Source organism: Ahaetulla prasina, chromosome 1 (assembly GCF_028640845.1).
Source record: "Ahaetulla prasina isolate Xishuangbanna chromosome 1, ASM2864084v1, whole genome shotgun sequence".
Lineage (NCBI taxonomy): Eukaryota > Metazoa > Chordata > Lepidosauria > Squamata > Colubridae > Ahaetulla > Ahaetulla prasina.
In genome coordinates this window covers 48,354,698-48,382,309 of record NC_080539.1, presented here as the reverse complement: position 1 = coordinate 48,382,309, position 27,612 = coordinate 48,354,698, and the positions used below count along the sequence as shown (strand labels likewise).

The following is a 27,612-nucleotide window of genomic DNA, read 5'->3' as shown; positions in this document are numbered from 1 at the left end:
ATAATATCAAAGAATAGGTTTTAAATTATGAGCAAGCAGTTGATATGCACAAACAAGCTATAAATGGGAAGTTTATATTATGCCATCAGGATCTCATCACTTTTGAGGGAGTTTATATATCATAGTCCATATTCCCACGCTTGTAATTTGAGATTTAAATCATTTCTGTAAGTCATCGTTGTGGTTAATTTTAGCTGAACACAACAAATATAGTCAATAATGGCTTGCTTAACAATGATTAGTGCAATGTTCAAGCTCCATCATTGAATCTATTAATGCTTGTCTTAATAGATGATGATGCTACCTCATTAATAGAAAGGATTCCATCTTTTTCCTTTTAATAGTAGCTAAATTTGTACTATCTAGATGATAGGATACCTACAAACCTATCATTCTTGAGCAGCAATGGCAAAGTCACTATTTCTTCCAAAAAATAAATACCATAGTACTTGGGCTTCTTTTATGTCACTTGTCAAAAATTCCACAGGAGCAGTATTTCAATTTTAAAGTACAAAATATTTCTTTATATCATATATAAATCAATTACATAAAACTTGTATCTTTATATACTTTTCCAATAGAAATACTTGTTTTACTTGGATTAGTATAACCTTGTTTATTTATTTATAACACATTTATATGGCTGCCCGACTACTGTAGCACACAGTGATTCTAGGCAGTTTACACCATTAACATTTAGCGATATGAAAAAAAACCAATGCTTTCCATAATATGCTTGTTTATTGGGAGAAGGTAAATAAAGATTTAAAAACATTTTTTTAAAAAAATGTTTATTTTGAAAAAGATTTTTAAAGATTATTTTCTTAAAGGATTAGTGGTGTGATATTTTTCTTAGGGGCACATTGTCACTAAGTGCTTAACCTCCAGTAGCCTATATAAGAAAGCAATGATTAAATCCTATTACTTGGCATTATCTCTCTGTCTGCATTCATTCACCTTTCTCTCCTCCACCAGAGCTGTTAAGACTGCAACGCAAATCGTGGAAATTTGGAGCTGGGCAGAACAATCTTTCTGAAAATCTTGCTTGCTATGGATTTTTTTTGCATCGATTATGGTTCTAAAACAATTTTGAAGGCAGAAAAGAGGTTTAAAGTATATTAACTATAGCTGGAGAAATTTCACCTGCTTATGTATATTTGTTTGTGTGTGTGTGTGTGTGTGTGTGTGTAAGTGAGTGTGTCCCTGCGTGCGCATGAGGGAGAACAATTATACAAGGCCTAAAGATACGTTCCTCTCAAAAATTAGCAGCACATCCTTTGATTTGCGTATTTTTTGGCTTTTGCTGGCGAAGCATTTACATAGGAGGAGAATGTGGGTTGCAGAGCACTTTCTGGGATGAGAATAAAACAGCAAGAGCGCACCGGGGCGGACGTACATTTATACATAGATGGCTGCCCTCGTCTGAAATTAAACATCTGGAATTTAACAAAACGAGATGTTTGGCACAAAAGCAAGGACCGGCACATTCCTCGGGACCATCCCGGCGTAGCCTCCTCCTCCTCCTCCCGTAAGACTCCCCAATAAGACAACCACTCCATTATCCCTTCCGCTCCTTTCCTGCCTCCGTCCGTCTCGCTCTCTGGAGGGAGCGGCCATGCTGCCAACCTGCCGCCTGACTAACTCACTTTAATTCACTGCTTCGCTCAGCTCAGCACAGAGGCGCGCTTGATCTCAGCAGCGCTCCCAGCCTCGCCGAGCCAGGCGCTTGCCAGACTGCAGAAACCGCCGCCGCCGCCGCCGCACGCTTGCCCAGCCAGGGGCAGGGAGCTCCCGCCCCCAACCGCACCTCGCGTGGCTGGACCCCGGGGTCGGGGAGTGGGGAGGGGCGCAGCGGCTGCCCGCTCGCGATCCGAGGCGGGCAAGAGGCAGAGCAGGGCGAAGGCCAGGCTGGAGCGGAGTCCAAGTCCCGCTTTTGTCCGGCATCTCGAAGACTTTTGCGCGCGGGTGTGTGTGTGTGTGTGTGTGTATGTGTGTGTGCCGCTTTTGCACAGTTCTCACCCCCGCCGCTCCCTGCCCTAACCTTCCGCGCTCGTGGTTGGAGGAACTGCAAAACCCGTGAGCCACTGCCGCTTGCGAGGATCGCTCTTGACCTTCGCTTCCCGCGGGAAGGAGAGGCTGCTCGCCCGGGTCGCGTCGCGGGGGGATGGTGCCGCTGGGCTCCGGGCCAACGGCTGCTCGTCACCTACACCGGCGAGGAGGCGTTCGCGGGGAGAAGAGGCGAACCGAGCGGCGCAGAGCGCTCCCGGCATCGGTCTTCAGTACGCTAAACCAGCCGGAAGGGAAGCCCCCTGGAGCGGCGGGAAGCAACCGGCGTGCGGGACCTCGGAGACCGAGCCAGTCGGGGCGCGGAGGCGGTGCGGAGGGAGAAATTCGGGTCCAACTGTAGCGATTAGCACGCCGGGGGTCCCTTGCAAGAGATCAGTCTGAGCAGCTCCGGGCGTGGAAGGCAGGGCGGGCGGCGGTGCGGCTGCCTCTCCAGGACTAGGAGCTGTTAACCAGGCTGAAATCCACGCGCAGAACTTGCTGTGCATTCATTGGCTGCGAAGGGGCGGCCTCGCTCTGCCGGGGATCTCGCCCTCGTCCTAACTCAGTTGATTAACTGACTAGATCGCTTCAAGATCCCTCCGTCTTTCAGCACTAGACCATTCCCTGTTGAGAGCCGGAGAAAAGTCCCGGGGCTTTCAAGACCAGCACTAGGTAATATTGTACTACTGCTACTATTAATTATTATTGTTGCTATTGTTATTATTGTCGTCTAAAATCATCCTTCATTAAGCAAGCTTTGGTTTTGTTTTTGCTCTCGGATTTCTTTGGAAAGCAGCCAAAGAACAAATTGATGCTGCAGTGAACGGGTGGCTCGATTTGAATATGTGAGGGGGGGAAAGTGTGAACCTTAAGAAAGCGGGTCATTTGCTTATGAATCTTTAGGATCCTGGGCAAATGTGCTGCCTTATGGAAAACTTAGGCACTCTTCTGAATGTTGGCAATCATTGAGATGTAGTTGTATGTGTTCCAGAGGTGGGGAAAATATGATTGTATGCATGTGCAGATTCCCAAGGAGTGACAAAATTATCCTGAGATTGCCAACATTCTCATGTGAATACTGACAATTATTATTATTCACTATACAATATATTCACTGAAGTGTTTATGATCTAACTGTAATTGATAAGAAATTTCACCAAAATTGATTTAATAGACATCAGCTCTGGGTGGGAAGAATGATCTGGATGAGGCTAAGTGCCTTTTTCCTTCTATTTCTCTTCTATTTCCCTTCCCTACCCAGGTTGATTCTGCCATCTAGCCTACATCTCTCTGGGATAAAATAAGAACGCATGAAAAAAACCAGGCACAGACTTTCTATATCGTGACCTTTTATCCATGAATAGCATTAATTATAATATTTCTATGTAGATAGGCATCTCTCACACATGCAAATTCAATGTGGTTAATATGGTGTGCTGGAAAAGATAGATTGTATAAAGCACTTTTCTCAAACGGCACTTTCCAGATGTGCTACCCTATAAATTCCATTGATTGTAGCCAGGAAGCCCCTTGTGAAAAAAATGCAGCAATCCTATTCTTTTTGTACATGACCCAAAAACGAGCCAACCTGTTTAACTTTCTTCTCTGCTGCAGATAGACAAATATCAGTTTCTCTGCCATGTGCAGATCTGAGGCTGATACACCCCTTTTTTCGATACTCTTTCACAAGTGCTCCACCCAACCTCCAAAATCTCAAGTTAGGATTGAACAACAAAAGGAGATCCATGCTTAGCAGATAGATCAGACAGCCATAATTCATACGAAGTGTCAGTTGCACCTCAACAAAGGACATGAATGAATTCTGATAGAAAACTGAGAAGGGAGGGGGTGTGTGAATATTTGTGTGTGTGTATGTGGTGTGCACATGCTGCTGGCCATTGCAAAAAAGAAGTGAGATCTACATCAAAAAATGGACTACCTGTCCTTTGCTTGCAACATTGTCTTTTTTCTTGGACTCAATTAAAAAAGCTCTAACATTAGGTCCTTCAACTACGCCTCATCTTAAGACACAAAAATTAAAAATAAAAAGATGAGGAAGTACCTGCTTTGTTTAGAGTATTATTGACATGAATTAGGGTAGGCGATATTGTAATCTTTTTAGTGGATCCCATTCTGTGGCTGAAGTTTTGCCATCCAGTTTACAATTACCGTAAGCATATTTATGGGGTTGCAAGGACTCGTGAGTGGAACTCCTTTCTACTCTGTTGGGTAGAAGGTAGACTGGAAGTCTGCATGGAAATTCTGGGCAAGCATCAGGTGAGAGAAAGCTGATAAATCTTGATTAGTTTGGAGGAATTATAAGACAGACAGCTGAAGGAGGGAGTAGTACATTGCCTTAAGGCATACCATGTGAAGCATCCCTGTTTCCTATGAGTTTAGCTAAACTAATATGTGTGTAAAGATTTATTTTATTTATATCCTGCCTTTCTGCCCACAGGGCAATCAGGCAGCTAACAATGCAAAACGTAACTAGAGTTAAAATGTCATTGAAACTATTATAACCGGTATGAAAGCTAACTCTGATTACAAAAGCATAGCTGAAGAAAAAAGACTTACTTCTTTTATCTCAGAGTTGTACCAATCACGATTTCACATTGACAACATTTATCTCCGTTCCATTATGACGTGTATGATGTCACTTTCTCCTTTGTCCCCTCCAGGTGTCCATGGATGTGAGCCATATAGAAGAAATTCTTCTCCTATATGCCCAACAAACAGACCTCAGAAAGTGAGACCCTCTGCACCTAATGCCCAGGCAAGTTCATTTTGAAATATGGGATTCCTCAGAAGATCAAATCCTAAACTGCTAATGGGCTTTAAAGGTTAAAATGAATGCTTTGTACTCTGCCAAGGAAAAACTGACATACATTTTTTTTAATGCTTAGTGTATTGCTTGGTAGAAGTTGAACTAATTGCATGGATTGGCCCTTGATCAAGTGTGTCATTCACATGGGAGGGTGGAAATTTGCCTCTAAATATTGATCCCTGTAGTGATGTAATAATGTTCAGCCCAGTTTCTGGGTAATTTTCTGCTCTGCGGTTGTGTTCGTTTAACCCTAATGTAGGAATCCAGACAGAATAGTTTCTAGATTGCGCTTTATAATTTGAGTTATGTGGACTCAACCAGTTATGGTTCGTTTAATAAATTGTGGTAAAGCAAACTATGGTTTTGCATGCTGAATGATTAAAGAAGACTTTTTGATAAAAATGTAGGAAAGAAACGTTTAAAAATAGGGGGGAAAACCCTGCTTACTGTCTGCACATTTTTTAATGTTGTTGCTTTAATAAATTAGAAACTAGTTTAATAAATCCAGAAACTAGATTTACCATCAGATGGACTATTTGAAAGCCTATATTCCAACCTACAAGTAGAAAAAAAATGCTTAAAAATAGAAAAATATCTACTTATTGGGTACACGTTTCTTAAAGATGCTGCTTTAATAAATTAGAAACTAGTTTAATAAATCCAGAATCTAGATATACCATCAAATGGCCTATATGAAGCTGCTTATATTCAGCAGCTTCAAAGTTACCTGTGACAAGAGAGAAGTGCTGACAATTTGGGATAAATATTTTTACAGTGGCTGTTCTACATTCACATTCCACACATTCTTAATTCCATATAGTATATTATGTATTTATTTGTTTATCTATCAAATTTATATGTCTTCCTATGTCACAAAAATGACTTTGAGTGATGTGTAGTAAGTATGAGTTTGCAATCCCAGTGTTATTAAATCTAATAATTATGAACAAGGATTTCCCCCATAGATATAGAAACCTCACTTTACATGAAAAAGGTGGTATCGCCTTTACCAAATGATGATACTATACCTTGGACACATCTTTCTTTGTTGGATGCTTAGTTTTCTTTTGGCTCTGGTCTTCTTTAGAATCCAGACAGTCTGACATTAGATTTAAGACACCTATAAACATTATGTCCCATTATGTTTGATCAAAAGTCTTCATCTTATTTAAGAACTACCCAAGGAGCTTCTGGAATTCTAGACTAATACTTTAGACCTATCTTTTTTAACATGGCTTCTTTTCCATCTTGGCATAAATTATGGTTCCAAAGTTTAAATTTTAATCAAAGTCTTTTGGTTCTAAATTGCATGATTTCTTCTGCCTCTTCCTTCTAAATCAAAGGAAGTCAGGTGTTTTTTTTTTAAATTAAAGTCTTGCTTTGTAGCTTATAATGTACCTCATTGTGTTGAATCATATTCTAAAATAGTCCTTGTGAAGCCAAAGAACAGGATTTACTTTCTAGGGTAAAAGAGCATCCTTCCAGAGCCTGGATTTTGTGACTTCCAACTGCCTTTCCCTTTTTTTTTTTTTACCTTTGCTGTATAACTTAGCAAAGTGTGTGTGTGTGTGTGTACACAGAGAGAGAGAGTGTGTGTATAATGATATATTTATCTGTTTCTTTTACTTCCTTAGAAGCTTGTTCGTTTCTGAAATATGATTTTCTTTCACATAATCCTGAGTTCATAAACCTGTCCTTGATACTCAATCAGTAGAGCAGACTAGGAAGCAGTGGGGTCTGCCAAGGAGGCTCAAGAAAGGCAAAAGGACAGCTGAATCCCACCACCCAGGATAATATGAGTAATATTTAATCTGTATTCCAGTTCCAAACCATCTTAACCTGTTTCTAAATAAATGGGGCAATGTTAATCTACATTTCTCTGTTACAACTAATTAACTCAGGCTTGTCTCTGAGCTAGAGAAGTGTATTAGTTCAACTACATAAGGTCAAGGCCTGCAATAGTATTTTACTACTTCCTACTTAATGTTGTGGTACAGTATTACCTAACAAGTTGCTCTTAAAAACCAGTTACACATGAAAGAAGCATAAATTCTTGCTTTTACTTGCGGCTTCTGGCAACTTTCTCCATGGATTTATATAAACAGCAGCGAGGATTAATCATAGGAAAGATCAGCGGACAGACTAGGAAAAGAAAATTTATATTCATATTTGCATGCATTTTTCTTGTACAGAAACCTGGAAGAAAAACACCACATTGTAAGCTAGTCTTTTTTCACTAGCTTATCTGACATTTTTCTCCTCAGTCAGGCTTCCTAGCAGCTTCAGTCTTAGTTCTGTTTGTATGTGCTTTCTTCTGCCATTGTCTGTAGTCTCAGCTGCTTCTTTTCTTTTTCTTCCCCCACCCCCTTCTTTTTGGTAGTTCTCACAGATTCCCACATCTGCAGTTTTGAATCCCATGAGCAATCTTCTGAAGTGCGACACTGAGCAATTCCTCAATTCTGCCTTCAAAGACCGTAACCCAATTGCTAACTATGAGTCCTGAGAGCTGGCACTACTTAGTATTCAATAGGCTCAGCTTATATAAGTATACTCGGGCATAAAGTTTCTTATCTCCCATGGGATATCCCCAACCATATATAAATTGCACTGCGTGAGACTGACTTTTAATCTAACTATACTGGAGAAATTAGAGGGCATCCTTAAGCAAGGCTTAACACATCACACTAAACATGCCTGACCATCTCAGCACACTTTCCCTATGTTGGAAATGCAATTCCCAGAATCCCAAGGCAATATGGTCAGTTCTGAGAATTTTGTCCCAACATTGGCAGACCCCAGCTTGTCAAAACTAGTGCTAAATCATGGATTACTTAACTGAGTTCTTGATGTAAGTCACAGGAATCCCTAATTAGTTGGGTTCATATATCGTACATAATTGATTCCATTCACAAAACATTCCAAGCCAAAACCAACCATGGGGGAAGCAGTACCATATCTACAATGTTTCTTTTGCCTTCTTTGTTCTTCATCTAAATGATTTAATTTTGTTCTGGTTTTGAAAGTTATGTACATATCAGAAGCTCAGAATATCTGTTTTTTTATAAAATAAAAGGATATTCCAATTACTCATAAATCACCGTATAAATAGAATGCACTAACATTTCTTAGAGTAACTTGGCTTTTGCAAAAGAGTTCACAAAACAATTCGAATGTGATACATACACTAAAGTTGCCTCTCTGTGTAAGTGAGTAGAGAAGAGAGACAGCAACCTCAGTTTTTATTGTTGTATGTCATCCATATGTAGATGGAATTTAGCCAATGAAGCACTTATGAAACTTTCCCTTGAAAATAAACAGGATTTATTAAAAGTGCTGAATACTGGTTAGATCCCGGATGTCAAACTCGCCGCGTCATGTTGATGTCATGTAACATATCATGACTTTTTTCCCTTCACTGGGAAGGGAAGCTGGGGTGGGCGTGGCCTAAACATGACACGTCCGGCCTGTGGGCTGCCAGTTTGACACCCCTGGGTTAGATCATTCACTCATTTTTATCCGGTATTTACTGACTTACCCTTTATGTCTTCATATACTGATAAATGGATTCCAGTAACTATTATTATCCATTCTTGAGCTATACAAAACTAATTCTATTGTATCACTGAGCCAGTAGAGTAAAGATGTCCATTTAGGTTTGTAAGGAAGTATGTGCAAGGCATATGCTTCAAACCCTAGGTCACTTCACAGTAATGAGATGGAGTAATGTTTAAAGCTTAAAATGTGATGTTATTCAGCCTTAAAAAACAGCTGTCTAATGGCCAAACAGATGACACCACAGCCCCAGTCCAACCAGCTCTAAATTGGAATGAATGAGCTATCTTCTTTTCATTGGAGGTGAGCAATGTCTGTTCCCATCTCTAGGGCTGGCTCTGGAGTTCCTCCAAAAGTAATATAATTCTGAAGGTGACAGGATGAAAAAGCTATTAAACAGAGAGGAATAATTTAAGTGTACTGAATTTAATTTAATTCAGTTTAAGTTTAAATAACATTACACTTAAATAGCATTACAATCCATAAGTAGAGTACAGATTCTTAAAAAAAACAAATAAAACCTCGTTAAGTGATAATAACTTAAAACAATTAAAAGAAAAACAAAACTCTAAAAAGCATGTTAGGTATCTTCAGTTGCTTTCAAAACCTCTTAGACAAGGGATAGGGGTAGCAAGACCAGACATGGAAAGCAACATTAGTTTAACCCGAAGATTAAAAGGCTTGTGGCCAACTCTAATGGAACAAGGAAGGATTCCATGACCAGGGCATCTTGTCCTGAGCATTTTCATTTGAGTCACCACACTGCAAATTTCCAGTAGATGCAGCAGCCTTAAGAGAGCATCTTTCCTAGATCTTAGCCAGCATATAGTTACACTGTAGGAGCAGGTGGGGTGCGATGGAATTTAGTAGGTTAGATTCCCAGGAGGGAGTACCTTCCAGAGCAGTGGTCACCAACTGGTGGTCCGTGGACCACTGGTGGTCCGCGAGAACATTTTGGTGGTCCGCAGAAAAATTATTTGCATTTTTTATATTGCACTAAATCAGGGGTTCTCAAACTACAGCCCCTGGGACAGATACGTACAATGAATGTTTGTGTTGCTGCAGAGAGTCTCCCCCTTCGGGGTCTTCTTGTGTGGGTCGGAGAGGGACGGAAATTCTGACTTGGTCTGCTTCGGCCTCCTGCTGTGGGGCTTTGGGCAAAGGCTGGATGGAAGTGCCGCTGGTGGCAAAGAACCGGAGGGCCTTTTTCCAGTGGGACTGCCTCGTGGCCTGAAACTGGCTGACAATCTCAGCTCACTGAGCCTCCAGGCACCGGCACCTGGCCTTGCACTCCCACAGGTCTTTTCTCTGCTTGGAAAGCCTATGCTCATAGTCCTCAGTGAGGTGCTTCTGCTGAACCGCCTTCTCGGCCAGATTCAATTTGAACTGAGCTGTTTTGCCAACTCTTTCTCATGTTGGCTACTTAGCTCCAACAATTGCTTCCTGTAGGGGGCCTAAGGAGAGGAGGTGAGGAGTGGCTGAGAGGGGAGGGGCAAGTACAGGCTAGTGAGGCACCCCTCAACATGACATTGATTTGGCCACGCCCACCCAGTCACATGACCACCTTGCCACGCCCATCCAGCCAGTCATTAAGCAGATGATATTAGTGGTCCGCGGGATTTAAAATTTTGAATTTAGTGGTCCCTGAGGTCCGAAAAGTTGGAGAACCCTGTTCCAGAGGAATAAGAGACAACTTAATCCAGATATATTGTGTTGAGAGAAAGAGGTTGAAGACGGCCCCTCCCTAATAGTTTTCAGAGTACAGGTCATCTTCAATTTACAACAGTTCATTTAGTGACTGTTCAAAGTTACAATGGCACTGAAAAAAGTGACTTATGACCATTTTTCACACTTAATGACCATTGCAGCATTTCCATGGTCACGTGATTTACATTCAGATGCTTGACAACTGATTCCTATTTATGACAGTTGCAGCATTCCGGAGTCATGCGATCCTATTTTGCACCCTTCTGACAAGCAAAGTCAATGGGGAAACCAGATTCACATAACAACTGTATTACTAATTTAAGAGCTGCAGTGATTTCCCTTAACAAGTGTGGCGAGAATGGTCATAAAATGGAGCAAACTCACTTAACAAATTTCTCACTTAACAACATAAATTTGGGCTCAATTATGGTCGTAAGTTGAGGACTATCTGTATATATGGTAGGTTCAGATAGTCGAGTGGTTGGTCTGGCAAGGTTCTGTCTGTGGGTGTAGAAACAATAAAGAACTCCACTTAGAAGAGTCATCATGTGTCCTTCTTGGGTTTGGGGCCTGGCAGGGATCCCTATATAGAGTTTGTGCAGCTTAGAGCTTTGTATGGTATTACAAGTAACTGAATCCTCTGTAATGAGAAAGCAAAATGACAGCAAGACAAGTGTTCAGAATGCAAGTATTCAGTCTCGTCAGCAAAACGGCTTGGGCGGGTCGGATGTAAGGACAAAGGGTTCCCAATCTCTTGTCAACTGCATTGGAAGAACCCAGGACCACCCAAGATCATAGAAGAGGTTGCAAGCTAAGCTATCTTGTTATATCTTTGTTTTTAAATCTGTGTTCCTGTTCCATGTTTATTTCAATTGAATTATCTGATCTTCCTCATTCGCCCCCACCCCGTTTTCCATTTGGTGGCCTCTCATTCCCTGCTCAGGTGATCATCGTTAAGATACTTCCCTCTTCCTGTTGATGTTACTTTGACAAGAGTCTCTCAAAGCATCAAAAGCTTGCAAGCCTTTTGAAAATTACTTGGCACAAGGCAAGCCTGCCTAATTGTTCCAGCTTTGCCAATAGTACATGAAATCAATAAGCATGTGAGTGGTAGACACCCAGGAAAAGCAGCTACTGCCTGGCTGATCATGGGAATATACGTGCTGAACAAACTGTATTTAAATATATCTCAATTCTGAAGTCATTTAGCTCAGGGACTGGATCTGTGCTTTGTTTAACCATGATTTGTTGATCGAGCTCCAAGTGGTAGGATTTACATATAACATTAAGACAGAGAAAGTTGTGTTTGAACCACATCTGGGTTAACACAATTTACTAATCCAAAACCAAACAAATCACATTATGATTTAACACATTCATATTCTATATGAACTATAGAACAAAACATTAAGTCATTTTCTTTATGGTTAAATGGCACTGTTTGCCACTTTGGTTTATATCAGGAGATCATTCTTATTGGATTCTTTTGGATTTTGATAATCACAAGTTTTTGTCACTGATATCAATGGAATTCATAGCAATACCAATAGTACTTAGTCTTATATACCGCTCCATAGGGCTTTACAGTACTTTCTGAAATACTGTATTAAAAATATTGGCATATTGCCCCCAACACACTGTAAGCCGCCCTGAGTCTTCGGAGAAGGGCGGGGTATAAATGTAAACAAACAAACAAACACTGTGGGTCCTCATTTTACTGACCTCAGAAGGATGGAAGGCTGAGTCAGCCTTGAGCCAGGATTGAACTCCTGGTGTGTGAGCAGAGTTAACCTACAGTACTGCATTCCAAGTGCTTCAATGACCTTGGAAAAGGATGCAAATAATCAGCTGTCTGCAAAGAATATAAATCCTTCCATTCCCCACTATCCTTTCAGAAGCTTCTTGAATGAGAAGTGAAACATCCTCAAAGAAAAAACAAGAAAGTCCAGTTGCCTCTTGAAAAAGCACCTTTGGGGCAACCGTGACCTGGATGACTAAGAATCTCTACAGACTTACTGCATTCTAACCACTGTGTTACCATAGTTCAGGGGGTTCTTTCCGCAATTTCCAGTCTGAATCAGGACCACATGCATATGCTATAGTAAAAAAGAACAAGGGAATGGCTCACCTTTATGTTGGGCATTTAGCTTATCTGGGAATTCTGGAAGACCTAACCCAGCCCTTTTGCACAGCAGTTGGTTAGGAAAGGCTGTTCTTGAGCTTGATCTAGTTTAAAGCTGTTGGACTTCTTCCTAGCCTTTAATTCATTTTCAATCTCTTTTCGATATTTGGATACAGTGGTCACATACATGATGGTAGAAATGTGTGGGATTAATCAGAAGCTGCCATAACTACAGGTTAATTTATGACCACAATTCGGACTAGAATTTTGGTTGATAAGCGATATGGTCATTAACTGAGTCATTCATGTGTCTACTGGACCTGATTTTACAACCATTTTTACCATTGTCATTAAACAAATCCAGCTTCCCCAATCGACTTTCTTGGTCGGAAATTGACTGTGAAGGTTGCTAATTGGGATCATGTGACTGCAAGATGCTGCAACCCTTGTAGATAACAGCCGGTTACCAAGAGCCCGAATTGCAATCACATGGGGATGGTGTGATGGTCTTAATTTTGAGGATGGGTCACAAGTCACTTTTTCTGAAGCAGTCGTAACATTGAACTATCATTAAATGTACTGTTGTAAGTTTAGGACTACCTGTAAAAAAGAAAGAGACATGTAAACAGAGAGGACAAAAAGCCAGGAATCTTGTCTACAAGGTCGCTTACAGTAAGAAGGAAGTAAATTGTTAAGAGAAGAAAGGAAAAAAATGTTACCTGAACCAGATGAAGGAAGCTGGGCCTGAACACATGGAAGGGGGTCCCCATCTATCCCAGCTAGTCAATAAAGCAAAAATCCTTGGGGACAAAAAGAGGTCCGCAAGCCCACCCGCTCCTTGAGAATATTTTTGGAACCAAGTTTGGCAGTTTGTATCCCTCTTAGCTAGTCCCTGGCAGCCTAGTTGAGAAGGACGTTAGGTAAGCATGAATGAGTGTATGTGCGTGTGAGAAAGAAAGTGTACCATGTAACCAGTAAAGTTTTGCTGTTACTTTAAATTCGTCAGGTCTCAGTGTAATCCAAAGAACCTGATTTGCCTTAATGTTCGATTGAAAGAGATTTATATTTGTCCCAAGCTGTTGACTGGGGCTGTGTATCTTGTCCGCTCTCGCTGCACCCATTTGGAGAATCCAAGTAGAAAGCAGGGGAAGACAACAGTGGCCCCCAACCATTTGGGCACCAGGGACCAAGTTCCATGGAGAAAGGTTTTTCCACAGACCAGAGGGAGTGTGGTTTTGCATTCTGCCTACATCCCGTGGATGGGGCTTCACTTGTTTGCACAGACCGGTTGCTGGCATGCTGCGGACCGGTGCTGGTCCACAGACCTGGGGACCCCTGGCTTACAAATCTGTGGGTCTGACAGGCTGTGAATGGGGAATCATAAACTGAATATATGAGCACATGTAACATAAGAACTTGAATTTTATTCATAATCTGTTCTGAAGCCACAAGAGAATTAACAACTTGTGCTGGCAACTTGAGAACTGGATGTCATTGATTCTGCAAAACATCTCCATAAAATATAATATCAATCAGGGATCCATCCCTCACTGGAATATATTTTTATTTAAAATCAAAGATTTGGATCACCATTAAAGCTTTACTGAAGGGAGTGATATCAGTAAAACTCAAGTTTGGATGGTGGCTATAAAAAAGATCAGACCATTTTCACTGATAGCTTCTCCCCATGGAATTCCCAAAGTTTGTCCAGATGGATGGGACGCTTTTGGGAATGCAAATCAGTGATATCCATGGTTTTTTCCATATTGCACAGCAGGAAAAAGAAGTTTGTAATAAATACTTTCTAAGTACTGAAAGCATTGTACTATTATGTTCGTATTTTAAATTTTTACACAGAAGGTCCCTGTTCAGTTTCCATTGCTTGAATGTTATATCTATACAGTTTCTTTGGGAACGAATAACATATTACAAGGTGTGCTATTCAACTACAGGGATATTAGATGAAGAGATACAGTTGGTCAACACCCCACACATGCCAAAGCTATAGCAACCACAGTGCTAACAATGAGCCTGGAGAAGGTCCATGGCTGCACAGAAATTCGCTTGGACTAATAATATGTGTTCTTTGTTTCAGAATGGTTCCTCCCCCTCCTATTAACAAGTCCCATGTCTGCCTATCCACTACACTCATCATGAGCAGCATGGTGCTGATGGATGCTTATCTGGTGGAACAGAGCCAGGGTTCTAGGAAATTGGCTATTTGCATCATGGTCTCAGTTGGAGACATCTGCTTCCTGGTGGTGCTCAGGTATGTTGCTGTTTGGGTTGGGGCTGAAGTGAGGACTGCTAAGCGAGGCTATGCCATGATCCTTTGGTTCCTGTATGTCTTTGTGCTGGAAATCAAAGTCTACTTCATTTACCAGAACTATAAGGCTGACAGGAAAAGTTTGGACCTCATAGCCCGCAAAGCACTGACCCTTCTACTGTCAATCTGCATCCCAGCCCTCTATGTGCTTTTGGTGGCTACAGAGCATATGGAGTACGTCAGGACGTTCAAGAAAAAAGAGGATCTTCGCAATCGTCTCTTCTGGGTCATTGTCGACATGCTGGATGTGCTGGACATTCAGGCCAATCTCTGGGAGCCTCAGAAGAAAGGGTTACCCATCTGGGCTGAAGGCCTGATGTTCTTCTACTGCTATATCCTCCTCTTGATTCTGCCTTGTGTGTCGCTGTGTGAGATTAGTATGCAAGGAATCAGCATTGTGCCGCACCGCATGATGCTGTATCCAATTCTGAGCATGCTTACAATCAATATCACCACCATCTTCATCAGGGGAAGCAATATGTTATTCTTTCGGGACATTCGTGTCTCTGGTATCTTCATGGGGAAGAACGTGCTGGCCATTGTTCTTAAGGTCTGCATGTTTGTGCAGTACAAGAAACATTTGTATCACACAGCAGGAGGACATGGCACAGTAGACCCACAGCATAATCTTTCTTCCCAACCACAGCCTGTCATGCATCTGCTAAAACCCCAGAATCAGATTCCCTGCCCTGAGGAATTGGCCCAGGAGAATACATGACATGCAGCGCATCCACATGCCATGTGGCAAGGAACAGCTTATGTCTATGATCATTAAGATAAAAAGCAAAGAGGAACCAAATGTATCAGGCCCCACCAAGCCAGTGCTGGTCCATCTTGAAAGTTTATCAGTGATTGCTCCCTCCCCTTCCTTTCTTACACAGATGTACTGCTAACAGTGACCTCAATTGAAATAAGGTCATTTCAGGAATGATCCAGAACAAAATCCAGCCCTACTGCCAAGGAGCAAGCTAGCAAGCCGTAGAAATTGATGGGCAGATCTTTGGGAAACATGAGCCACTGAATCAATAATTTGCCAGTGGACAGGAGTCAGCAGCAAGTGATTAATTCCCTCCTGTGCCTTTCCTGTAGTCAATCATTCTGTAACGAAAGCTGTTTGGGCATATGGCCAACTCTGTTGCATAGAATACATCTGTGAATATGAGGAAAGCATCTTTTCACCTACTGGGCACATCCATTCTAAATGTGACCTTCCTTTCTGGGATGGTTGAAAGACTCTGCATCTGTGCCTGCCTGCCTATTTAATTTTCTGGGAGTGGGATGCCCATGTTTGAAGTGGTTCCAGGGCCATGTTCTCTTTCCTGTGGAAACATGCTGGCTTGTGATCCTTTTCCCATGCTTCTTTTTCATGGATATTTTTCTCTTTCAATAAAATGAAGACCAAGCTTGAAGGTTTGTCCCATTTTCCTGTGCAGGTGCCTTGCAACATCTTTTGGTGATCAAGTTAGTGTTTATGCTTCATATGGTCCTGAAGGGTAAGAAGGTTATGAGTAATTACAGGAAACCAAGAGGAGAGAAACATACAAAACACTACCCACTTGGTTTTTCAGCTCCCGTGCTGTTTAACTCCTCTTAAAACTCACCTAAAGTACAGTTTCAAACTATACATTGAAAATTGGTTAGGATTGGCATTGAAAATATTTTTTTTACTGGATCATGGAGCTGCAGGTGCAGCTATGCTTGTCAAGCAATATTGTCACCTTGACAGTTATTGTGTAGAGACAGCCTTTGATGTGCCAGACAGGAAGAATATAAAGAAAATTCCCAGAGCGAACTTCTTTTCCAGGGGCAAGAGTATTCAGCTTTATTGCGTCAGTGGGAAGGTGGTGGACAGACATTCTCGTTTTTGTGCTGTATCAGGCTCCTGTAGAATTTTATTTACAAAGCAAATTCTCTAAATATTTAGGGTTTTATAGATTAACTATAACAAAAATCCACAATCAGCCTCTTTCTCCATTATAGACCACACTATATTAACCTGTCTTTAAGCCAGGTATCCTTTTAATTGTGCAATAGGAGAGAATGTTGACAGATACACCTTTCTCCCTTGTCTACAATGTGAGCTGCCTTTATTCAAATGGCCTTTCCACAAAGATTTCAGGACTCACCTTCTCCATTGGTGACAACTTTTGTTTTACCAAAACCTGAACACCCAGAAGATTGCTCTGTGGTGGCCCTGTCACATGCTGGGAGTAAGTAGGGCAGAAGGAATTGATAAGCAGGTAGGTTCAGAGTCAAGAGCTCACACCTTCTCTTGGGGATCTAGGATAACTTGCCACAACCATCTTGCTGCAGCCACCTCGCCCTATCCAACTTGCCATGACCATCTTGCTTTGACCAGCCTAGTACAGCCATTTTGTCACAGCCAATTCACCAATTCACCAAAGAAGAGGGAGTCAAGCTATTCTCCAAAACACCTGAGGATAGGACAAGAAGCAATGGGTGGAAACTAATCAAGGAGAGAAGCAACTTAGTACTAAGGAGAAATTTCCTTACAGATAGAACACTTAATCAGTAGAATAACTTCCCTCCAGAGGTTGTAAATGCTCCAACACTGGAAGTTTTTATAAGAAGAGATTGGATAACCATTGTCTAAGTGGTGTAGGGTTACCTGCCTAAGCAGGGGGTTGGACTAGAAGACCTCCAAGGTCCCTTCAAACTCTGTTCTATTTCCTCCTGAACAACTTCCATGTGGGATAATGTTATTCACCATTGTTTCTTCTGCATTCTTTCCATTTTTGTCAATGGCAATGATGTCAAACAATCAGTGGTGGATAATATTTATCGTGTTGCATTATCCCACATGGAATTGTCCCATGGCAAGATGGTTATGCCAGGTTGGCCACGGTGAGTTGTCCCGTTCCTTTCTCTGGGGCACATCTTTATCTTCTTCCAAGCTCTCCCCACACCTTTTCTCTCCCTCACTGAATAGCCTGCCAAAAAACTTATGTAACCTTTTGGAAATGTGTACTTTCTGCCAAATGAGGGCTTTTTGCTGAAATTAAAGTTGCCAAGCTGCTTTTGTTTTTATAATACAAAGCTGAGAAGAAACCAAGAATAACAGCTGCTTCCTGCTCTGGGGAAGAGCCTTTTCTCTTCCTTAAGTAAAGGGAGAAGATGAGCATGGCTGTTAGTTAATTTCCTGGATTTAAATATACCACAAGAAAGGTTAAACTAAAGCATTGGAAAAAAACCATTTAGGAAAAGGCATAGGGTCTCCAACTTTATAGCACCACATTCCCCCAAAAAATCTTGAATTATCTATAACAGCCCTCCTGAATATTACTTCTGTGTGTGTGCAAGCCAACCTTGAATCACAGTTAAAATACATTCCAGGATCAGGGGTATCCTTTGACAGACATTGTTCAAGGGCCATTGAAGGAGAACTCCAGGACCTGAATGGCCTGCCTAACTTAGATTAATCTAATCAGCACCAGCAGAACAGTGAAGGCCGCCTGTGTCCAGATAGAGTGGTGCAAATGCAATTCCCCTCAAATATCTCATGAATGTCCAAGAAGGGGTGCCCTCTAGTACAAGGGTCCAAGTCCAGTCCCTGGTCCATGGACTGGCATCAGTCAGTGGTGTGCCAGCAAGTGGGCCACACAGACAAGCAAAGCCCCATCTGTGGGATGCAGGCAGCATGCAAAACCACGCCCCCTCCAGTCCATGGAAAAATTTACACGGAACCAGTCCCTGGTGCCCAAAAGGTTGGGGACCGCTGCTCTAGTACCTACATTTTAGTTACTCGGGGACTAAGAAGTAAGAGAGGGAATTAATTATTTTTATTTTTGCTCTTTAAAGCCAAAAGAAAGGGAGAGAACATTGAAAGATATTTGATTTATTTGCAAAGCAAAATTTGAACAAGTATTTCCAGTGCTACCGTTTTAGTGTGTCAACTTGCATTATAGGTAAATATAAATAAATAAAGAGAGACAGCAAACCAAAGAACTGTCTATCCTTCTTGATTTCTTCAATAGAATTCTTAATACAGACTTGCCATTCCACTTCAAAAAAAAAAAAAGTCCAACAGACTTTTATAAAATCATGTGCAGCTTACAATTTGACATGAGAAACTTATTTCTGTTCAGAAACACCCTGTGTGACTTGCAGCTCTTAAGAAACTCCCACTTGGGTCAGTGGCATTTACTCCCACATATATATTTCACAGGATTTGTAGTCAGAAGTTTAATTAACCGGAATACAGCTCATTCTCTTTTCTTTATAATTACAGATCTTTACTCAGTTTTTAATTGGTTTGGAAACATTTTCAACGTCACATGCCAAAACCAGAAATTATAAATAAAAAGAAAATTCAGAGACTATATGTAAATTCTCCAGGAGAATAAGTTGATGTAAACTTTTTAATAAACACCTATGTACAATTGCACACCTACATTAGAAAATTGCATCTAGGAGATCCAGTTTATGAAATCCAAACTTCACACACAAATTATTAATTTTTTCCATAAACTTTTTGTGTGTGCATATGTGTTCTCAAGAAAACACATATACTTCCCTTCAGAAGAAATTTTGTACTGGCTAGCCAAAATCTGTAGTGTTCCTCTTCACATTTTTTGGATTCATATTATAAATTGTAATTTTATTATTTATGCTTTTAATTAAATTACATATTTGAAAGAAAGAAAAACAGTAACATTTTAAAAATCGGTAAAAGAAAAAGAGTAAAAAGTAAATTTATCAAATGGATTGTGGAGCTCCAGACGACTATTAGATGGCAATAAAGACTAAAATTTGCTGCCATATAGTAATTTTCTAGAGCAGAGGTTATCAACTAGTGTGCCACCGACATAACATTTTTGTACCACAAAAGGTCCACAAGTATTCAAGTTCATCAGCCGGATGTCCCACCTGTGAGATGTATGCCACAAGATAAAAAAGGTTGAAAACCATAATTAACTATGTGAAGATAGTGCCTTAATAGATGTCAAGGTAGCACCTCACTAGGGTCCAAGGTATTTATGAAACATTCATCCACCTGACAATGCTGAATGGCTCACAACAATCAAAGAAATCACAATTACATTGATAAAAATTTTAAGAACAGACCATTCAGAATGGAGCAGAGAATCTCCTCTGGGACAAGGAGCCTGGGTAAAAAGCCAGATCTTCAAGACTCTTCTGAACAACAACAGAATGGCAGGCATCCATATCTCGGGGAGCCTAGATGGGAGATGGGACATTGGATGACGTTGTTTAATTAAAGTAATCCTGCAAGATTGAAGTGGCCAGGCAGATGCAATGGGAGACCAAGCAAAAAGGGTCACTGAAGATCCAATTACAGGCTCTTAGGGTCCACACCAAGGACTAGACAATGGTATTGCTTTCAAGCAGCAGGCCCAATGTCCCTATCTCAGATTTCTGCCATATCAGCTTCCCCCCATCGCTATCAAGAGAACCCTGCCTGCCTCAGGGCTTCCTTCCCAGGCACAAGTATACATATTCCATCCCTTCCTTCCTTCTTTCTTTCTCTTTCACTCACACACACACACATGGGGTGGGGGAGAGAGAGACACTACAAGACAATTTACCAGGAACTTGGTCAACTCTGTTATGAGTAATTAAATATTATAAGGCTGCAAAGAATCTTGGGATCATGTTGGAACCCTTGCTGTGAAGTTAATCCCAAAAGCTTCAGAAAACTATCTAAGGTCTTTGGAAACAGAAAGTAATTAAGAAAATGGCAAATATCTTCAGTATTTTTTGAGTTAGATATCATAACTTTAGACACCAAAAAAAATGGTTTTGCGTTTATGACTCATGCCTTTGAGGAATTGGTAATTCCTGATCATGAAAAATGTATTGCTGCACACTGCCTATTATTTATATTGGACTTCTATTGGATGTAAGAGTCAAATGCAAAGAAAAGTGAATCATGTACTTTGGCCTCTTTTGTGCAAGAAACATCCATTTTGAGAAAATGCATTTCGAATATTAAAACATTACTTTTCCTAAGGCAATTGTCCTTTCATGATTAAGATATTCTTTTTGGGTGATTTCTGAAGGGCGTCAAATATAGCTTGTGAAAGTAAAACGTGGATTTTTATCAAAACCAGATCATTGGTCCAGATTTCTCTATTTTGATATCTTTCAGATCACATCATCTCCAGCCAGCATGGCTTATGGCTAATGTTATAAATGGCTAATAATATAATGTTAACAAATAATATCTCTTGGTTAATTTAGAAGGTTGGGAAAGTCATGTTAGTAGCATGGATTCCAGTAGTCTCCACAATGAGAGATAAGGTCTCTATGCCTCAGGCAAAAACCTCTTGCAGCCCTGTTTGCTTGCTTGCCAAGTTCTTTTTAGACTGGGGACAAAACACAGATGCTCCCAGATGCAGGTGTTCCACCATTGATGGAATAACTGCTTGTTGGACCATGGATATATTAAATGATAACATCTGCTGCAACTGCTCTACCTCAATCTTTCTTCTTTTATCATAACAAGGTAGCATTTTACAAATTATACAAGTACTGTATAAATTTCCAACCTGAGAAATTGCATTATAAATGTTTAATGGCTAAGATCTCAGAAGATCGTCAAACTCATAAAATATTGGCATCTCCATTTGTGTGTGACAGAATTTTGTCGCACTTAGCAATCTTAACAAATTCAGAGTTTTTATTTTGGCACTTGCACCAGGGACTCCTGACACAACCTCATGGACAACTAATAATATGGGGATTGCAGGCTGGGGTCAATTGGTTTAGCCTGTTGCATAAATTTAGTCGGTGCACGTTTATTGTAAATTTAATAATCAAAGAAGAAAGAACGTGCAAACAAAAAAAAAGGAGATGATTGATGCAGATTCTTATTTCCTTTCATTTGACAGGTATTCCCAAATTTTATGGATTGCTGCCAATAACTAATGCCAATAATCCTAAATCTAATCTTCAACATACCCTTTTCTCCTTTTGCAAGTAACACTCAGAGTATAACTCAGAGATTCCTAGGACTCCAGAAGAATTCCTGAATGATACACTTGATGTAATAGATGCTCCACAGAACTACAAATGACTCATTCCAGTCAGCTTAGTATGTTAATGTAAGGCTGGGGGATGGGCGAAAACTGAGGTATCTTCAGAAATTGAGAATTACAGCTCTCTTGTTTGCTGCTGGGGCCAATGGGAACTGAAGTCCAAAACTTCTGGAGGACACCCAGTTGTCTACTTTTGGCTAGAACTTATTGTCATTGGCTCTATTTAGTGAACAGCTGCTAGAGCTTAACTGTTCACTGGTCTGGTAAACACACAAACATGAATCAACATTCATGCAAATTAACTTCTCTTCCCTCTAGTAAAACATTTACATTGCAGTCAATGGTTTTTTTTAATGCTAAATTGTATCTCATTTTATAATGCTATTATAAAAAGACATTCATTTATTTAATCAATTTTTTAAAACCACCTGTCTCCTTCATGGAAGCTAGCAATTCCTTTCAAAATATTTTAAGAACGCCTCTTCCTTGTCACTGGGAATAACCTTTTTTTCTTGGTTTGCTCTTCAGTCTCTTCCTTCTCCCAACTGAGGGAGACTGTTTATCTCAGCCTGACAAAACTCTATGATTTCATTAATAGCCTGACAAGTCCAGAGTACAGTATCCATATTGGCTTCTCTCAAAGAAACCCTCACGTTCCCAGAGAGCTGCCACCTTGAATCCCTCTGCTACCAAATGAGCCCAAGAAAACCATCCTCCTCCCTTCTAGTGATACCACTGGGCCTCCTGCAGCCCTTTGATGATTAGGAGGGAGTTTCACTGCTCTGCTGCTCAAACTGCCTCTATGTTCAAAGGGCAGTATATAATTTCCATTGATAAAAAATGTTGTTCCATCCCGAGCAATTCTTTGCACAGCGTTCTGACCATTGGTTGTCCAAAGCATGTGCCATTGTTGTTCTGTTGTTTTTTTTTGGGGGGGGGGCATTACTGACATGTCTTAATGAGTGTCAGAAAATCTTGCACACAGATCTTAATGACAGACTGCGAAAGTCGATAACCTAAGAGCCAGACCTCTGCTCAGGTGGCTCTTAAATATTTGGGGGCTTCTGAAACCCCTTTCTCCAGATTCGTGGAAAGTTAGCAAGACTCCATTGTAAATTTTAAAATAGGTTTAATGTGTTAGGCCTCTCCCAAAGTGGTCCCTCAAAATAGACAAAAAGGATCTCCACATATCTGCATTATTATTCTACCCACAGAAGACCCAGATGTTAAAGATTCATCAGCTGCCAGGAAAAGTTAACTACAGTATTGAAATTCTAACACCCCTGGTTTCAGTTTGCAGGGAACGAACTCTACCATTGAGTTCTCTGAGTGTTCTCTGAGCTTGGTGGTTTGCTGGCAGACATTTCATTATCAACCAAGTAACTGGTCCACAGGGCACTGATGATGTTATCTAGTCAGGTAATGAAATGTCTGCAGACAAATAGCCACACTCAGAGAGCACTAAGGACTCCACAGTTCAACTCTAAGCTACAGATATTCTCTTCTATTGACACCAATAGCAGTCAAGACAAAAAAATAAAACCCAAGAAGATGCTTCTTTACTAGTTTCACCCCCATCTTTTACAAAAACACAAGCAAGCTTTTCAAGCATCACCCCCTAACAGGCTGCTCCAGTCCCAGTTTCCCAACTAGTTTCCCAGTTTCAATTTCGGTTCTTATACTGGCACATTTTTCAATCCTCCTTTGCTAGCCGAGTATCACGCCACATTAAAGATAAATTAAGAAGAGGCACGCACACAAAAAGATACAGTTGTTGACACTGGGGACAGTAACAAGCTTAGAATTGCCTCTGGTCACCACTTCAAACTCTTCCTTCAAATATTATGTAGGGATTAGATTAGCTTTCCCCAACATGGATCAAAAGGATACAATCCTCAGAATTTACTGGCAATTATGGCAGATGTGGAAAATACCAGGATGTGGACAGCTGTACTGGATAGCTTGCTGCTGAGAAGGAGGTAACTCACTCTGGAGATTTAATATTACAGCTAAATTGCCGAAAGGATAAACTCTGTGTGAGGACTAGAGAAATCATGCTATGAGGCAATTAAGGTGTACACTTCTGTAGCTGGAATGTAAAACTCTAGGAACTATCATTGTAAAAACACCATCCTGTGCTGGTCAAGGATTCTGTCATCTGAACTCCTCTTCATTCACTTGCCGCATTTTGAATTCCTGTTGCTGGCTGTGTGAGCAGATGCCACTGAAAAGCAATACACCAAGGCCAGCAAAGGTTACATTCAAGTCGTCAGTGTCTTCCTGCATGAATTAGTCAAGCCAACAATATAAGAGGAAGATGCCAAGCCCCATCCAAGTCATTCAAACTGATGTGTCTTCCCAGCATTCCACCCACCCTGCAGTAAAACTTTGCTTCAGAGAGGTGTAGCTCCTCATGTTTCATCCCGATAAAGTCAAGTTCTATTTCTTTAAACTAGTGTCAGGCAGCTGAGGTGAAGTGAATATAGAAAACTTAAATCTAAGCTTCTTCCAATAGAGCTATAGATCAAGCTGCACCCACGAGCAAATTTATACATGCCAGTCAGCTCCATGGAGTAAACTAGGTCAGAATCATGAAATGAGCTAATTTTACTTTATTTTAAAACTACATTGACAGAATTTTGCAAGTCTGAAAGTACAATTCTGCCCCACCCACCTCTTGCCCCACCCACTGTCCAGTTGCTGTCTGTTATATGGCCATTCATTTGGCAGTGTCTCTTTGCTCAGTCTCCCAAGGTCTTTCCCACATACTGTTACATGTCCCAAGGTCAGATATTGTTAAGCCTAAACCTCCAATGGCACCATTGCAAAACACAGCAAGGCACTTGAACTGTTCTCAAGACCTGCAGGAAAGCGAATCCGGCATCTGTTATGACAAGGGTCATAGATTCAATCAAGGGGTTGGCTCTGAAATTACATGATGAAACTAGAAGTATGAGACCTACTCCCAAGGAAATATCCTTTGGTGTAAACGGACATCTCTGAGTGAGTTTTGTGATTGCTCAGCCCCTCTCGCTAATACTTGCATTAGGAAAGCACAATTGGGTTCTCCTAGATAGAACACAGCAGGCCACAGAATGGCTTGGAGAATGCTTGTTTTCATTATGAAAGCTCAGTGCAGGCACATCCATTTGTCAGTTTAGAAACACTTCTTTGTTTAAAAGACTGACTGTTTCGCTATTCCCTCATCATGTGCTTGTAAGAGCTGCATGGAAGTCAATATTTTATCTTCTGATCCCTTTTCCCATTACAGAGCCATGATGGACTTGAAGCTATCCCTAATGGAACTCTTACTTCTCCAACCCAGTTTATAATGCTTTCTGGAACTGAAGCTCTCTCCAAACACTACACTTAGCAAACCTTGTGTGTCTGTCTGTACATGCATAAGTTTGTGTTTCCATACTTTACATACTTTTTACAGACAATTAATGTAAAAAGCTGATAGGTGAAACTGGAAAGGAGATCATTAAGAGTGGATTCCAAAGTGCAGGTTCTAAAATACATATTTTATGTTAGAATAACCTTTCAGATATCCATGGATGCCCAATTCCCAATAATGTGAAACATTATTTTAAGAACAACAAAAGCGAGGATACGGAGAAATTAATTTGATTTGCATGGATAATTTAAAAATCATTAGAAGAAAGTTTGTAAAAAAATATATGAATAAGAATTTACAAAAATCATTATTTGACAATGGCTTGCAAAATTACACCATTGAAAGCACCTGTACAAATTCTCATATTGGTCATTTAAAATGGCAACCTGTTGCAGAAATGTACAAAATAAAGTCAAAGTTAGAAAAATGAGATATAACCAATACTAGTAACAGCTTCCTAATCTGAAGGGTTGCTGATTCCTTTGAATAGCTTAGAATATCTATCCATCACTTGATTTCATGCCTCTCCAAATAGAGGCAGTGCATCCTATAAAGAGCTGCAAGCTTTAATGCAGAGGTCTTCAAACTTGGCAGCTTTAAGACTTGTGGACTTCAAGTCCCAGAATTCTCCAGCCAGCATAGCTGGCTGGATAGCATAGCATAGCTGGCTGGAGAATTCTGGGAGTTAAAGTCCACAAGTCTTAAAGCTGCCAAGTTTCAAGACCTCTGCTTTAATGGATAGATTCATTAACTATGGCTTCAGTAATGGATAAAGGCATTTTAAAAAGACGAATTGCTGGACAAGATAAGGGCACAGCTGCTGATCTGGAGGGAAAAGGTTATTTGATGCTAACTCTGACAAAGAATGAAAGCATTAAACTTGTCTAATATCTGAATGTGGAGGCATTTGTTAATTAAATTGTAAAACCTGTTTCTTTTTGTATTACAAAATGGCATTTGTCCATTTTATTGAAAGATAACTGACGAACGATTCAATGGCTCAGTGAACAGACTGATTTAAAATTATAAAAAAAAACTTATGCACAGCTCTAAGGCTTGTCTCTCCACAAAGAACTGGGGTTCATTTACACTCTAACCACACACACACACCAGTTTTAATACTGGGATAATTGTTGTTTCCTGATAGTGTTTCTTGCTTGCCTCACTGAATTCCAATTTCCAGGGTTTCTTGATGGTAGTGGTAGGAAATTACATAGTTAGGCTTCAGTTCTAGCTGCAGATACCAGGAGTCAGACTTAACGCTGCCACCCTTGACAATCACAGAATGAAAGCAAACCCACTTTCACGAGCGGCACAGATGGCTCATATTTGTTTCTCTCTTCAACTTCTGCTGTGTATACAACACATGTAACACGAGGTTTTGCGACATGTGCAACCTACAGCAATAGGACTCCTGGAGCTGTTGGCTTAATTTCACAGACTCCTTGGCCTAACTTCAAAAGTCCTCTGCAACAGTCTGTTCAGACTTCTGGCAAACATGACAGGTCTGCCTTGCAGTAACCTACTGGGTGGGGAGGAAGAGAAAAGAAGGGGGGGAAAAGAGAAAGGGATGGCAGAAAGAACGTGTAAGAGAAAGGAAAGAGAGTATTCTCACAATGTTATGAAATCCTGTTTCACTATCATACATAGTTAAGGTAAATTCTATGTTTTTTTTTCTATTATCAACCTTTTTCACTTTTTCAAAATGGCCTCAGTTCATATTTGAATGCGGGCAGCCAGTTTCCATTTATCAGTGATCTTAACCCTCTTGCGGGATTCTCAAACTTCTAACTGGAAGCTGGATCTCAGTTCTTGTACACTGCCGTGTAGAATGCAAGCTTATAAATGCAAGAGCGTGAGAAGCAGCCGATTGAGCATTTCACACTGCAGCAGCTGAAAAATATTTTTGATGTTCACCACATCGAGCATTGTAGGGATGTTTTCGGGGAGGAGGAGGACATCAATCAAGTGGGGGAAAAAACATGCACTTGGCTTTAAAAATCTGTAGAAGCCAGATGACATTTAGAATAAACAGGAATGAAAGGTGAAGTTTAATGTTTGACAGCAGGCAGTTTGTGAATGGTTGGGCAGTAGACTCTGGTTTGAGATTGTAAGTATTTAGGCATGTGCATCCTATTCTTGTGTGAAAGAATGTATTAGGATGACACTGGTGGTCTTCCCCAGAATCTATTCTGCATACTGTGTCTTCTTCTTAGGAGACTTTTGCCACTCCCTATTGAATTGGCACAGAAGGAATCCTTGTGAAATCACTGCTGTAAAACCACTGCTGGCTCCCTTCCAGAGAACAGGGCAAAGAGCTGCCTGCAGACACGAGTCAGCTGACAGGCAAAATAATTTATGGAGGACTCTCTCCCTTGTATGGCCAGGGTTAATGCACAACTGTAAATTACTGCAGGCCTCTGATGCTACTAGTTCTCTTTAATGACTGGCTGCACAGAAGCATGGTGACAGTCAGATCACTCCATGCAGTCCAGGTTCCTTCAGCACAGGACAGCATCTGGTGTTCCTTTCTGCGTCCGCAGAGTCCTGGCCTACCTTCTTGACAGGGGAGTAGACCCAGTACCCTTGAGTGATGAGGAACAAGAAAAGCTTAAA

The 27,612-nt window shown here is 40.8% G+C and overlaps 1 protein-coding gene across 1 annotated transcript; it reads left to right on the top strand.

The window, feature by feature from the left end:
* Positions 1-1,598: 1,598 nt before the first annotated feature.
* On the top strand, positions 1,599-20,503 carry LOC131189186 (transmembrane protein 121-like). The gene is made up of 3 exons (XM_058165142.1): positions 1,599-2,718; positions 4,728-4,822; positions 14,350-20,503. The coding sequence occupies exons 2-3, from the start codon at positions 4,815-4,817 to the stop codon at positions 15,296-15,298; spliced, it is 957 nt and encodes a 318-aa protein (XP_058021125.1). The 5' UTR covers positions 1,599-2,718; positions 4,728-4,814; the 3' UTR covers positions 15,299-20,503.
* Positions 20,504-27,612: the final 7,109 nt, after the last annotated feature.